General features: G+C 48.5%; 1 protein-coding gene across 2 annotated transcripts in view; it reads left to right on the top strand.

The window, feature by feature from the left end:
• The window catches only part of LOC121876791 (protein Hook homolog 3-like), a 119,454-nt gene that overhangs the window by 45,601 nt on the left and 57,771 nt on the right, over window positions 1-16,082 (top strand). For both annotated transcript variants that reach the window (XM_042382186.1, XM_042382185.1), the window contains exon 4: window positions 6,310-6,412. In XM_042382186.1, coding sequence (XP_042238120.1) covers window positions 6,310-6,412 — 103 coding nt within the window. The remainder of the gene's footprint in view (window positions 1-6,309; window positions 6,413-16,082) is intronic.

The following is a 16,082-nucleotide window of genomic DNA, read 5'->3' on the forward strand; positions in this document are numbered from 1 at the left end:
TCTCTCTCTCTCTCTCTCTCTCTCTCTCTCCTCTCCTTTTCTTTATCCCTTTTCTTTTTCGTCTCCTTTTGCTTCTTTTCTCTTTTTTTGTATTCTTCCTGTTTCTCTTTGTTTCTGTATTTATCTGTTTTCTTCGTTGTTTTCAGTCTCTCGCCCACTCACTCCCCCACCCTCACTCCCCCACCCACTCACTCGCCCACTCACTCACTGTCACTCATCTCCCATACACACCACCTTCCTCACCACCCACTGTCACTCATCTCTTCCATTTACTCACCCACCCACTCCTCAGCCACTCCATGTCACTCATCTGACCACTCACCCCCACTCACTGTCCCATCTGGAGTGGCATCAGTCGAGGAGGAGGGGAGGGGAGGAAGAGGAAGGAGAGGACTAGGGGGGGGAGAAGAAGAGGGAAGTAGAGAAGGAGGAAGAGGTGAAGAGGAGGGAGGAGGGGGGGTGGGTGGTGGTGGTGGTTGTAGTGGTAGTGGTGGTGGCTGTGGTGGTGTATTGTGTGGTGGTCAGGTGGTGGTAGTGGTCAGGTGTGGTAGTGGTGGTGGTCAGGTGGTAGTGGTGGTGGTGGTGCTGGTGGTCAGGTGGTGGTGGTCAGGTGGTGGTGGTCAGGTGGTGGTGGTGGTCAGGTGGTGGTGGTGGTCAGGTGGTAGTGGTGGTCAGGTGCACATTGACGCAACTCGCCTTAACCACCACAACACACCACCCGCTTGGTCGACCATATACGGTGGGTGGAAAGATGCAGTGTAATATGTTCCTCTTCCTCCTACTCTTCCTCCTCCTCCTCCATCTCCTCTTCCCCCTTCTTCCTCCTCCTCCTCCTCGTCCATCTCCTCTCCCCCCTTCTTCCTCCTCCTCGTCCATCTCCTTTCCCCTCTTCCTCCTCCTCGTTTCGTGCCAGGATCTTGTTCTCCTTGAGTCTGCCGGAGAAAGTGAACTGTTACTACTTATCTCTGTCTATCTGTGTCTCCTGTGGTGGTAGCTGTTTCTGTGTTGTTTCTGTCCGTCCGTCCACATCTCTCTCGTAGTACAGTGTTTTGTTTGGAATGGTCCCCAGTTTAGGTACGTTCTTTGATATTCTAAAATGAGAATATGAATGTTAGAGAGTATAGGTTGCTGATGAGGCCAACATGACTTTAATTTATTTTAGCCTCAAACTTAATATGTGTGTGTGTGTGTGTGTGTGTGTGTGTGTGTGTGTGTGTGTGTGTGTGTGTGAGCGAGCATAATAATGAAAAGCTTCCTGTATATATTATGATCACCCGTCTTAACTCCTGATACCCGTGGGCAGTGTTTTTGGGCATTTGTTGAGGTGGAATACCCGAGTAAGGGCATGAAGAGGGTATAGAGGTCAACAAGGGTCGTGGTTCACTAGACTGTCGGCAGCGGTGGGGGTGAGTTACAGCGACTCTTGAGGTGATGACGTGAATACAAAATAGGTGTTGATGTAAACGTCAGATCGAGTTGGTGATTGATAAGTTGTCAGGTGAATGAGAGTGTTGTTTTAAGGGCTTTCTGAACCACCTGATCAAACGTAGCCTTACCTAACCTAGTCTAACCTAACCTAGTCTAACCTAACCTAGTCTAACCTAACCTAACCCAACCCAGAGGTAAATTGAATCAAGTGAGTTTGGCTCCTAGCGACCACCTCAATATGCAAATTTTTACCTCACGTATAAAATAACATATTGTACTTATTTTAATACTTCCTGCGTGTCTTGAGCGGTGAAATATGACCTGCCTCCCGTTACCTGTCGCCATATTTAGGGTGTTGATGTACCTGTGGATCACCTGACTTAATAAGATACCTCAGGGGGTTGTGTATCGATGTTGGGCAGCTCGGTATGGTGTGGGGGAGGAGGTGATGTGGCTACTGATAGAAGGGTGTTGGGGCCACAGAGAGGGTGTTGGGGGCCACAGAGAGGGTGTTGGGGGCCACAGAGAGGGTGTTGGGGGCCACAGAGAGGGTGTTGGGGCCACAGAGAGAGGTGTGTTAGGTGGCCACAGAGAGGGTGGGGCAAATACAGAGAGGGTGTGTTAAATATGGAGAGGGTGTTGGGGGCCACAGAGAGGGTGTTAGTGGCCACAGAGAGGGTGTTGGGGGCCACAGAGAGGGTGTTAGTGGCCACAGAGGGTGTTGGTGGCCACAGTCACAGTCGAGAGAGAAAATGAACGTGTATGAATGTACAGATGTTTGGTATAATGACGAGGGAACTATATACTGTACACGGTATGATATATACATGTCGGTATATACGTGTGTATGATCGTGTATATATGCATGAGAGAGCGACCGTCAGGCATGTATGAGTGTATGTCAACACTAACTGGGCTCATCTCTGTAAACTACCGTGTGTGTGTGTGTGTGTGTGAATAGGGGTAACATTGTCGACGTGAGTGAGGAGGAATGTTTGAGGTGGGGGGGTGAGGGATGCGTTATGGTGTGAGAGAATGTGTATACAGTGGTGTAGTGTATAAGACTCTTGCCTCGAGTATACGCTCTCTCTCTCTCTCTCTCTCTCTCTCTCTCTCTCTCTCTCTCTCTCCACTAAGTTCCGCAGATTATCAAGGCCTTAGCCAAGAGGGTTTTTGTCGCTCGTGTATAAAAGGTTTAGTGGTTTAATGGTTTAACTTCATACAACAAACTCAAGTGTGTCTTTACCCCACCGAATGTAACCAATTTGAAAGGTTTAAGTCAAGTTTTAAATACCATGACTCACCTGTGTTGGGGGGTTGTTGGTTTAATTTACGGCCTGGTTTAACTCGTTTACCCCCTCCCCCTTTTTAACCAAGTTTTATCTAGTGTAATAAACTGCAAAATTGGGACTGGGCGAATCCTTAAAGTAAAATTAAAATGGTGTACACATGTTATATAAATCTCTTTGATGTTAAGTGAGCTAATTAACGCGTTGGTAGGTGAGGCAAGTTTTATATACGTGGGTTTTTTTTATAATTTGATGATGATGATGATGATGATGGGAAGAAATGTCATTGAGCGTTTTGTGAGGTTTTTTTTTTAAGTGAAAATAATAATGGTGGTTTTAGTTGAAAGTCAGTGACATGGAGTGTGTGTGGGGTGTGTGTGTGTGTGTGTGTGTACAGGTAGTGAGGACTGGTATGGTGGGTCAACTAGAAGCGAGGGAGGAAGGATGGCTAGGGAGGGAGGATGGCTAAGGATAGATTAGGATGTGGTGGGGGGGTGGGGTTGTTCCTCCTATCCTTTATGGCTGGGGTTTTTTTTTCAGCAGGTGCGCCGCTCGCCCACCTTGTAGTTTACCTGTGATAACATGGTGGGCGCCGCCGTAACCACCACGCCCGCCTGACGGATGACCACTGTCTGTAGCAGGGGCATGATTAGCGCCCTCACATTACTACCTTCTACACTAGTACCTGTAGTAGTGTGTAGCAGTAGTAATAGTAGGAATATTAACTATCTGTAGGAACCACCCTCCACCTCACTACTTCTCCACACTACTCCCACCACTATTGCTAATCCTACCACCACCACTACACTACCACGGCCACCACTGCTCATAGCACTGCCACTACTACTACTATGAATACTACAACCACTACTACCATCACTATTGATACTCTCACCATCACTACCAATACCACCACCACTACCAATACCACCACCACTACCAATACCACTACCACCACCACCAATACCACTACCACCACCACCATTACCAACACCTGGCCTCATCACCACCACCACCACCACTACCAACACCCTGGTATACAAGGAGGCAGGGTGGGGGGTGTGTTGCAGGTGCTGGCTCGCTGCCAGCCTCCTCTCGTCAGGCAGACCCTCAGGTAATTCCCGAGGAGTACACCCGACCTCCCTGCCCGCCATTCATCCTCCCGCCTGCCACCTCATCCTCCTGCCCACACCTCATCCTCCTGCTCCACCACCTCATCCTCCCTGCTCCACCACCTCATCCTCCCACTCCACCTCCTCCTCCTGCCCACCACCACCTCCTCCTGCTCCACCACCTCCTCCTGGCCTCACCACCTCCCTCCTGCCCCACCTCCTCCTCACACCCCACCACCTCCTCCCTCCTGCCCTACCACCTCCTCCTCCTGCCCTACCACCTCCCTCCTCCTCCTGCCCAACCACCTCCTCCTTCCCGCCCAACCACCTCCTCCCGCCCCACCACCTCCTCCCGCCTCACCACCTCCTCCTCCAGACCCACCACCTCCAGCCCCACCTCCTGTACCACCACCATCATCTCCTCCCGCTCCTCCACCTCCCGCCCAGGGTTAAAACTACTTCCTCAACATCGTGTTTTCCCAGAGATAGTGAAGACCACAGGGGCCCGGGGTCTCAGAATTCTCAGCAGTTCGTCATGTGAGATGTGAGATTGTACCTACCTGACTCACTTCATACTGTACACCACACTAATAACTGCCTGATAACGAAGACTTTTTTAGTAGACTTACATACATACATACATACATACATACATACATACATACATACATACATACATACATACATACTGAACATACATACATACATACATACATACATACATACATACATACATACATACATACATAATGTACTTACACATACATATATATCTTGATTAAGTCACACAGGAAAAAGGGAAACAATGGAGCACCTTAGCTTTCGCCTTTATTCAAGACATCTTTGTGTGTGCGTATGGGTGGCTTACCTGGTAGTGCGGGAGGAGGAGGCGGCACGGCTAGAAGGGAAGTTATCCTCGGTGTACGGTTGTTTTACGGTGTCGCTCCCGGCCACCCCCCCCCCCCTCTCCTCCCTGTGTCTGCTCTGACGTGGCTGAGAGAGAGACCTCGTCCGTCAGGTAGGTGCGTTCATAAGTCACCTGTTATGAGGACAAGTCAACTTCCGAAGCTTTGAGGTTCAACAACAAACTCGTTAATATTGTCATAAAAAATGGGAGACTCGGTGTCCGTGTTTTTCTTTAATTAATGTCCTCTCTGAGTGGCTGATAAGCCAAGGTAGGAGTGCTCTCTGAGTGGCCATTAAACCAATCTCTGAAGTTCGCGCTGATTGGCTGTCAAACCAACCTTTAAGTGGCTCATATTGGGTGTCAAACCAACCTTTAAGTGGTTCATATTGGCTGTTAAACCAAGCTCTGAGTGGTCATTAAGCCAAGGTCACTCACCGGCTATTAAACCAGCCTCTATGAGTGATTTTGGTACAACCTCCGGGCCAATAGGAAGGTGGCACACTGAATGGCTGTAGAAACGAGGAGCACCACTGGCTGCACACTGTGCCAGGGGTGACGGAACAAGCAGCAGCAACAACAGAAGGGAAACAGGCAAGGAGAGGGGAGGTGGGGAAGGGGGAGAAGGAGAGAAGACAAAGGGGAACAAGGAAAGGAGACAGGGGAGGGGGGGATAAGAAAGAGGGGGTAGAAGTGAGAGGAGATGAGAGAGAAAGTGGAGAGGAGGTGAGAGAGAGGGGAAGAGTGGAGGTGAAAGAGAGGGGAGAAGAGAGAGAGAGAGAGTGTTCAAGGGAGTGGCCGGGGTGGGTGTCCTTCACTGACCTGCCCTGAGTGCTCTCCCGCACCTCCCCGTTACCCTGCCTCACTAGCACCTCCCCCTCTTCTTCATCTTCCTTACCATCTCTTCTCTCCCGCTCCTCCCCGTTACCCTGCCTCACAACACCTCCCCCTCCTCCCCACCACACTTCATTTCAAGGGGTCAAGTCATCGTTCTCAGGTTGTTAAGTCATTGTACTCCGGTGGTTAAGTCTTCGTACTCAGGGGGTTAAGTCATTGTACTCAAGATGTTAAGTCATGCCGTGCGTGTCTCCAATAAGTTGTAATACTTTGCGTGCATGCGTGCGTGCGTGTGCTTGCTTGCTTCAGTCATGCCCTCCCCGCACCCCGGCTTGACCATGGCCTGGCCTAGCGAGGTGTGTCCTCTGGTTTTGGGGGTGACGACCCTGCTTGGGAAAGGTCATAGGTCGAGCGAGAACACCGAGGTCACCAGTCAGGTTATAGACGTGACCTTCCTGTAGAGAGATAGTGATGATGATGAAGATGATGATGATGATGATGGTGATGTAATAAGGTACTACTATTAATAATGATAATTACTACTACTACTATTACTACTACTAATAATAATAATAATAATTTTTTGTCTATAATTTAATAAACATCACCATTTCACCTTTACATTACAAATTGGGTAAAAAAAATCGTGGAAAAAATGTGTTTGTTTATATTAATTATGGTAGGGTAATGAAGGAACGAGTTACCCCCTTTATTTACTATGTTGTTATTGTCCCTACAGGTGTCCAACTTGAGGAAGGTGCAGCAGGGGATCGTGGACTACTACCAGGAGCAGCTCAACCAGAACATCAAGCACTTCCCTCTGCCGGACCTCAGCAAGATAGGTCAGTGAATCAGTCAGTCAGTTAGTTATGTACTTTCTCAACTCTCTTGCATAGAAAACGGGTTATATCATCATAGAAAACGGGTTATATCATCATAGAAAACGGGTTATATCATCATAGAAAACGGGTTATATCATCATAGAAAACGGGTTATATCATCATAGAAAACGGGTTATATCATCATAGAAAACGGGTTATATCATCATAGAAAACGGGTTATCCTCATAATATAGTAATCCCTAGGAAGACTGCAGTATAACCCGGCCTGGATTCGAACCCAGTGACGAGTAGATCCGAACTGGGAGTCGAACCCGTACTAGTTGATTCAGTTGTCGAGGTATACATGTATTTTTGTTGTTGTTTTTGGTCCTGATCTGTACAAGGCCACACGATTATATGTATTGATATTTATGGTATTTTTTTTTACGATTTTAAGATGACTTGCGAGTTTTTTTTTTACTGATAACTTACGAGATTTTGTAGTTTACATCTTTCGATTTTTTAACTACATAATACATTTTGTAATAGGATTTTGTAGATGTATTTTTATTATGTAGGATTTTATGTACTATGTATTTTATAACAGGAATTTTGTATTTTATAACGTGAGAATTTTTAAGTATTTTGTAACAGGAATTTGTATGTATTTTATAACGCAGAATTTCACGGTGTTTACGCGCTGTGAGTGTCGTGGAAGTGACTCAAAACCTTCAAGAATATCGAAACCTTGGTGATTGGGACACTGTTGGGATGTGTGTGAACTGTACATTATTCTCTCTCTCTCTCTCTCTCTCTCTCTCTTTCTTATCTCTTTCTCTCTGCCAACTGTGACCCTTCCCTCATTCGCTCTATAGTCAACTCTGGATATGGTTTAGAGAGAGAGAGAGAGAGAGAGAGAGAGAGAGAGAGAGAGAGAGAGAGAGAGAGAGAGAACCAAGTTTATTGTGGTGGAGTATTACCACAACTCACTCACTCGTCCCTAGGGTGTATTTTAACTCACCCGTCCATAGGGTGTATTATATCTCACTCACTCACTCACTCGTCCATAGGGTGTATTTTAACTCACTCACTCTGCCACACCAGCTGGTGGGTTCAAGTAGAGTGTCAACATGAGACCTGGCAGGGGTGGTGGGTCCGGGTGGCGGGGTGTTAGTGTGTTGGGTTTGTTCAGCAACTTGGCTAGTGTATTGCTTATCGTTGTTTGTGTTATTGATACATACACACATACATATGGTTGATATATAGATACATACATACATAAAGTGGATAGATATGGTTGATACATACATACATACAAAGGGTGCTGGTGGTAGAGTGGTACAGCTCTCGCCTTCGCAAGCGAGATGTCACGGGTTCGATTCCCGGGCCGGTGGAAGTTGTCTGGACACACTTCCTAGCCCCCATTAGTCCCTGTTCACCTAGCAGTACAGTAGGTACCTGGTGTAAGTCGAAAGTTGCGAATTCGTATTCAGGGACAAGTTGTTGGAGCTTCCAATAACTTGATGACGTAAACCATTGACTCTTCAGGCTTCTACGCCCATAACTCATGAGGCGTAAAGGCAAGCATGAACTTAGCATGCTTCCCTGTTGGGCGCTGTAAACGCTTCTGCGCTTCACCTTACAAAGGTAGATAAGGTAGAGAGATAGATAAGATATACAGTATATTGAATGGAGGATATTTTGCGTAGTCATGCAAACAAAACAAAATGCAAGATACACTGCACAGTACATTAAGAGGACGTTATATTGAGCTGCCATCTGGTGTGTGTGTGTGTGATCTCCGGCCATCACTGATCACTGGCTGGGAGTTGTACTAGTGTTCTCACCTGAAGCCTTATTAACGCAAGTCACTGTCACACCTGGGCTGGGTACTGTCATTTAGGTGGTGGTGATAGTTGTGATGGTGGTAGTGATAGTGGTGAGGGTGGTAATGATAGTGATGGCGGTAGAGTTGACGTTGGTGAGATACTCTTCGCCAGCACGAGCAAAACAATAGCGCCCGGCTCTCCCTCCAACGCCAGACAAACGTTAGCCCGCCTCCCCTCCCAGACAGACCCAGTGGGTGGCGTTGACTGAGCGGCCGGCGGCTACCTCACTCACGCTACCTTGGGGACGGCCCTCGACAGTACTGGGGAGAAGACGTCCCCGGGTGAATGACGCGTCGCGAGGGAGGGATAATTGCGTGTGTGGAAGGGTTGAGTGTGGGTATGTGGGAGGGATGAATGAGGGTGTGTGGGAGACAGGGATAAGTGTATGTGAGTGGGTGGGAGGAACAAAGTGTGTGTGTGTGTGAGGTGAATCCATACTCCAGGAAGTGTTGAAGGCTATGCTCACATTTCCTCCCTCCCCTCCCCTACCCACCCACCCACCCACCCATGCCCGCCCGTCGGTCTGTTCATCCGCACGAAGTCTATTCCATAAACAGTAAACACGAGAAAGTCTTGGAAGATAGAGAGGAAGTGAGAAGTCAAGGCTCTTATCGTGTGTGTGTGTGTGTGTGTGTGTGTGTGTGTGTGTGTGTGTGTGTGTGTGTGTGTACCTATGACCACCTACTGCGGCCACTCACTCTGTATTATAACCGAGGGCGTTGTTATGGTTGGGCCACTCACTGTGCATTATTACAAAGGGGTATTGTTATTATGTCATGGGGCCACTCATTGTGCATTACTGCTTTAGGTGGAGGTGTTGTCTGGGGACCACTCATGATGCATTACAACTGATGATAGTTTGATCCCTGAAACTGTCTCGAGAGTAGGTAAGGGGGAGGTGGGGAGGAAGGTAGAGGTGGTGAGGGTGGTGGAGGTGAGGGAGGAAGGTAGAGGTGGTGAGGGTGGTGGAGGTGAGGAGGAAGGTGAGGTAAGGAATCATGAGGGTGGTGGTGGGCAGTGTGTGGTTAGCCATAGGTAGTGATGGTCGTTTGCCACTGCTGAAGTTCACCTACGCTGGTCACTACCTGGCCACTACCTGCCTTCATCCTACCTCACCCCACCTTCCCTCACCCCCCTCCCTCCTCCACCCCGACCTTCTCTCTACCTCACCCCCTACCTTCCCTCACTCTACCTCACCCCCTCACCCACACCTCACCCCCTACCTTCCCTCACTCTACCTCTCACCCCCACCTCCCCCCCCACCCCATCCCCTCTCACCCACATCCCTCACCACACCCCCCCTACCATCCCTCACCCCCCACTACCCCATCTACCCACCCCCTCCCTCCCACCCCTCCCATCCCTCATCCCATCCCCTTACCACCTCATCCCTCATCCACACCTCACCCGACCTTCCCTCACCCCTCCCATCCCCCCCCCTCACCCCCCTCCCCACCTCCCCCACCCACCACCCTCCCATCCCCTCATCCACACCTCACCCCCGACCTTCCCCACTCACCACCCCGTGCCATCCCTCACCCACACCTCACCCCTGCCATCCTCCCCCCTCCCATCCCTCACCTGGCCGCCACACCGAGGAAGGCACCTTATAGCACCTGGCTTCACCTTGACTTCACAGTTTCACCTACAGAGCTCACCTTGGAACACCACTGGGCTTAGTTTCACTTGGGTTTGTTTTGTATCACCTTGTCTTCCTGGCTGCCACCTTGACCACACAGACGTTGAGTGTGTGTGTGTTTAGTGACCCCGAAGTATGCTTTTTTTCTGACCTAACTGATGGTGTTTTTAGTATATGAGGGTTGTTGTTTTTTTTACGTGCTCAAGTGAGGCATAACGCAGTAGGTCATCATCATCCTTCTCCCCTACCTGAATGACTTGACCTATGGATGGCTGGACTGCAGTAAGGGGTTAGAGGTTAGGTTGGTTCCTTCCTGATGGCGTAGAATCGTAGTTATTGAGGAGAATGTGTTGGTGTTTATACTTGTTGCAGTCGGTAAGGTCAGTCAGGGGGAGAGGGGTACAATCTTCTGTGTGTCCTCGTGTTGGTGTGAATATGGGGTTGGTTTCTTTCCTTTCCATGAATGTTCAACGAGATTAATGTTGAAGAATTAACACACACACACACATACAAATTCGTGCCACATTCACTTCTGTAACCATTCAGGCAAATATGAAATTATGTAAATCCATCTATCACACCTCTCTCTCTCTCCCCTGCACATTTCACCAACATTACTTACCCATTTTACAAATTGTCTTCATGACTCAGCTGAGAAAACATCACACCCCCCACAGTCACCCATTCTCACCCACATCCCCAGTCACCCATTCCCACCCACACTCATCCACTCTGACCCCACAATCACCACCCATTTTCATCTCCCCAACACACCACCTCTTGAAACAACCATTAAACAAACACCTGAACAAAACAGCAAAGGAGCCATGACTAGCCCTTTAGAACCCTCCCCGTGAGCCAGAGATTTCCAAACACGCTCGCATGTTGAATGATCTTTTGTACACAACCCGGTCACTACCATTATAAAAGCTTGAGATATTATGGAGTATTGTGTTCCTATCTTTATTAATCTAACTTATTTATTTTATATTTTGTCTGGTGGATCAAGAATGGGGCGCGTGTGGTGGGTGGGGGTGGGGGAGGTAAAAATCAGAATTGTGATGCAAGACTTAGTGTTGAAAGTGAGAAGGATTTGTCGAGTGAGAAAGTCGATATACTGTGCTTAGATACGTTTGATATTCAGAATTTGGAGATAAATAACTTGTTTTTTCTATATCAAGATACGGTGATGTAAGCTTATCACACACACACACACACACACATATATACACACAGACATGCACACACACACATGCACACACACTCACACACACACACACACTCACTCACACACGCACACACACACTCACCACACACACACACGCACGCACGCACACACACCTACCTTTTCCTCTCCCTCATTCCTCTCCACCCACACCTTGATCTCAGCTTACAATGTCCACACACTGCGTTGTGGTGTGTGTGTGTGTGTGTGTGTGTGTGTGTGTGTGTGTGTGTGTGTGTGTGGTGTGTGTGTGTGTGTGGTTGATGGGGGATTATAGTGTTAGTGGTGGTGGTGATCGGATTGTGGTAGGTGTTTGTGATGTGGTGGTGGGATTGTGGTAGGTGTTTGTGATGGGGTGGTGGATTGTGGTAGGTGTTTGTGATGGGGGTGGTGGGATTGTGGTAGGTGTATTTGGTAGTGGTGATGATGGGATTGTGGTAGGTGGTGGTGGTGGTTGACGGGGGTGGAGTACCAGCCGAGTAGGTATTGGGCATCCGTGACGGGCGACCACCTCCACATGATGCCCTCCACCTCACCTGATGCTCCTCCACCTCACATGATGCCCCTCCACCTCACTAATGCCCTTCCACCCTCACCTGATGCCTCTCCACCCTCACCTGATGCTCTTCCACCCTCACCCGATGCCCTCCACCCTCACATGATGCTCCTCCACCCTCACCTGATGCTCCTCCACCTCACATGATGCCCTCCACCTCTCACTAATGCCCTTTCCACCCTCACATGATGCTCTTCCACCTCACTAATGCCCCTCCACCCTCACTAATGCCCCTCCACCCTCACCTGATCCCCTTCCACCCTCACCTGTCATCAACCAGTTATATCCGGGATGCTGACCTCACCTGACCTCACCTGACCTCTACCCATCCATGCTAAACTAATGTACCTGCGTCGTTTATGTCAATTTATTTATATATTTATCAATACTGAAGATGGTGGGGCTGTGTAAGTGAGGTAGGGAATTGTTATTGTATTGGTAGTCTTTTTGTGTATTGGTGGGGACTGTGAGGCGAGGGGTGAGGGGTTGGCATGTCTGTGTGTTGGAGGGATGGGGAGGGGGGAGGGAAGGGGTGAGGTTGTGAGGGAGTGTAGCAGTATGATGGAGGGGAGGGGGTGAGGGACGGTCAGAGGTGAAATGGTACCGTACTCTTTTCTTCCCTTCTCACCTCTGTTTTCCTCTCCTCTCCCTCCCTCCCTCCTTCACTCTCTCACTCCTCTCACCCCCACCCTCCCCACGTCCCTACATGTTTTCCCGGACACCACCACTACCATCATATTCAACATCTCAACTTTTCACTTTCCTTCCTTTCTCTAACCCCTCTCCATCTCTCCCTAACCCTCCTCCATCTCTCCCTCCCTCTCTTAACTCTCTCCATCTCTCCCTCCTCTCTAACTCCCTCTCCATCTCTCCCTCCCTCTCTAACCCCTCTCCATCTCCCTCCCTCTCTAACCCCTCCCTCCCCTTCTAACCCTCTCCATCTCTCCCTCCCCCTCTCTCTAACCCCTCTCCATCTCTCCCTCCCTCTTAACCCCTCTCCTCTCTAACCCTTCCTCCTCCCTCTCTAACCCCTCTCCATCTCTCCTCCCTCTCTAACCCTCTCCATCTCTCCCTAACCCTCCTCCATCTCTCCCTCCCTCTCTAACCCCTCTCCATCTCTCCCTCCCTCTCAACCCTCCGTCTTTCCATCCCCACCTCTCCACTCTAGACAACCCCATGCTACCTCGGGGGTTAGATTAGGTTAGTTTTAGGTTAGGTTAGGTTAGGTAGGTTGGGTAGGTCTAGGTAGGTTGGGTTGAGGTTAGGTAAGTGTTATGTTAAGTTAGGTTAGGTAAGGTAGGTTTGGTTTGTGTTTGGTTAGTGTTGTGTTGGGGGTGTTGTGTTGGAAGTTGTGTTAGGTTGGGTTGTGTTGTTAGGTAGGTTTGGTTGGGTTGTGTTGTGATAGGTTAGGTTAGGTTAAAGTAGGATGTTAAGGAATGTGAAGACGGTGGAATACAGTGTGTGGGTCACGTTACAGGGAAGGTGTAGTGGACGTGTGGTGGCAGCTACTGTATCACTTTCACTACTGTAGTGTATAATGGTTTAGTAACCGTTGAGAAATACTTAACTAGTCCCTCTGTTGATGACGCCCGTGGGAACTATGGCGGAACGTTAGTCTGTCTGTCTGTCTGTCTCTGTATATTTGTTTCTGTCTTTCTGTTTGTCTATTTTTATCAATTTGTCTCTCTCTTTGCCTGTGTGTGTGTGTGTGTGTGTGTGTGTGTGTTCCTTTACATTCCATTATCATAACACACAAATAAATTGATTTTTTTTCACCAAACAATAAGGAGACAACAAGATAATAATTTCAATTAAACGATCGATAATATAGAAAATGGCTGCCCGGCGGATACTGGTGTTGTTGTGTGACGTAAACTGTTGTATATCTTGTGGTTAAGAGTTTGACGTCACCATACTTAAAACACATCCTCGAGAACCCGTGTGGAGGGGGAACATTCTCAGGAGTGGAGGAGGAAGTTGCTGTAACACCCACTCCATCATTAGTTCAGCATCCCACCTGACGTCATCCTCACCATGGCAACGACGACGCCCTCCCTGTTGACACACACACACACACACACACACGCTGGCCGTCACCGTGTGGGAGGTTACCCTGGGACAACTGTATATTTGTGGCTAATCATTGAGTGCCTACAGTTATTATTGAATTTATCCAAACATCGTAATTGTGAACGTGTGTGTGTGTGTGTGTGTGTGTGTGTCTGGGGGGGACAGTGGCCACGTGCTCTGGTAGTCAACATTCAACATAGCACAACGGGAAAGTGGCGCCTCACACGATGTTTACATGTTAATTAATTAGTGTGCCGTAACACGCGAGGTTTGGGGCGGTATAACATCTGTTGTTCACTTCCTCGGTACCTTCATCAGGCGGGCGGGCGGGGGCGGGGCATAATCACTTACTGTAGATACACTTGACATAAATCCTTCTTACTACAAAAGTCTGTCTGTTCACAAAGCTACAGAGGGCCCAGGCTAAACATATTGTACCCAGACGTGTTTTTCTTAATTATATAATGTTTTCTTTTTGATATATTGTGATGCTGTAGTGATTTAATTATGTGATGGTTTTATAGTGCGGTGTGAGATTGGATGATTGATAGTGAGGGGAGAGCCTGTTGATGTGGAGTGTGGCCATCGTGTAGGAGTATAACCTTGTGTATGATACTTGAATTGAACCTGAAATCATACTTCACTCCATCTCATCCTCGTGAACGCCTACAGACACCAGATAAAAGAACGGGAGCGTAAAGAGACGTTTTTTGTCGGTGTGTTTGGTTTCTGCGAGTAAAGGTTGGCGGGTAAACAGAGGGGGCGCGCAGGATACCTCTCATTGGTCCATCAGATAAAGTGGGCGGGGCAGTCGACGGATCAGTCAATGTTTTCCTTGCTTAAAATGACAAAGGGTAGAAAGAGAGATACTTCCCTTTCCCCCTTCCCACCCTTCCCGCTTCATGCTTACACCTCCCTCTTCCACATCTCCTCTTCTTCCCCTTCCTCCTCCCTCACTCCCCCTCTTCCTCCTTCTCCCTTACCCCCACTCAAACGTTAAAAAATATAAAAATCAATAAAATCAATAAAATATTCTCAGTATCTAACAAAAGTATTATACTGAACCCCGTGACGTTACAGAGTGTTACATAAATATTCAAGACACGACAACAACGAACCTTTAACCTCTGCACCAGTCATTAAATTTACGTATTAGAGAATTATTTTTAATTCATCTCTCAATAATTTCTCACTCTGGAAATGTTTCAATTGTATCGCCGCTGAGACACTGACGGAGATGGGAATATATTATGATTACTGTCAGTGTTTTGGTGGTTTATGGTCTTCCTCCCCCCCTTCTTCCTCTCTTCCTCTTCTCCTTCCCTTTTTTCTCCTTCCTTTCCCTCTCCTTCTCTCCTTCCTTTTCCCTCCTCCCTCTTCCTCCTCCCTTCCTTCTCTCCCTCCTCCTTCCTCCTTCTCCTCCTCCTCCTCCTTTCCTCCTTCTCCCTCCTCCTTCCTTCTCCTCCTCCTTCCTTCTCCCCTCCTCCTTCCTCCCTCCTTCCTTCTCCTCCTCCTTCTCCTCCTCCCTCCTTCCTTCCTTCCTTCCTTTCTCCTCTTCTTCCTCTTCTCTTCCTCCTCTTCCTCCTTTCTCTCCTCCCGGAACTTTGTGTGTTGATATTTTACTTCATGGTGGTCCTCTTCCTCCTTCCTCCTTCCTGTCGTCGTCTTCTTTCTTCTTCCCTTCTTCCTTCTCCTAATCCTCCATCCATTGCCTTGCCGTTGCGCACTCCCGTTTTTTCTCCCGTTGTCCTACCGTTGTCTTAGGGATCTTGTCAAGGCTCGGGGTAGCTGTGATGGTGGTAGTGGTAAAGGCCGTGTTCAGGTGTATCACGGCTGATCTGGTCTGGCATCGGTGTCTTGCCTCACTCCTAGGTGTGTGTGTGTCTGTCTGTCTGTCTGTCTGTCTGTTGAGAGATAAACTTCCTTGTATGAATAAGTGAATGAGGGGGGAATGAGAGAGAGAGTCCAATCTTATTTAATTACCAAGTATGACGAGACACCCTAGCAACCGACCCGCTTGTCTGAGCTTTACGGTTGCTAGGGAGAGAGACGGGAGTGTATAGGTCAGCTGGTCCCCACCTTAGTCATTATATCTTCAACGGGAATCCATCAGGTATAATCGCGTGTTGGTGGTAATAATGACAACACGCTTGCCTCCCACCTATCCGTCCCGGGTTCGATGCCAGGTTGGGGTGTGAGAGAGGTGTTAGAGGGATTTATTGTGTGGTGGTGTTGGGAAGAACTATTGGTATCATTCACAGGTGTTTTCTCTCTTCCCCCCCTTTCTCCTCCCCTCCTTTCTCTCCCTCCCT

Source organism: Homarus americanus, unplaced genomic scaffold (genome assembly GCF_018991925.1).
Source record: "Homarus americanus isolate GMGI-L3 unplaced genomic scaffold, GMGI_Hamer_2.0 scaffold50281, whole genome shotgun sequence".
NCBI classification, from domain to species: domain Eukaryota; kingdom Metazoa; phylum Arthropoda; class Malacostraca; order Decapoda; family Nephropidae; genus Homarus; species Homarus americanus.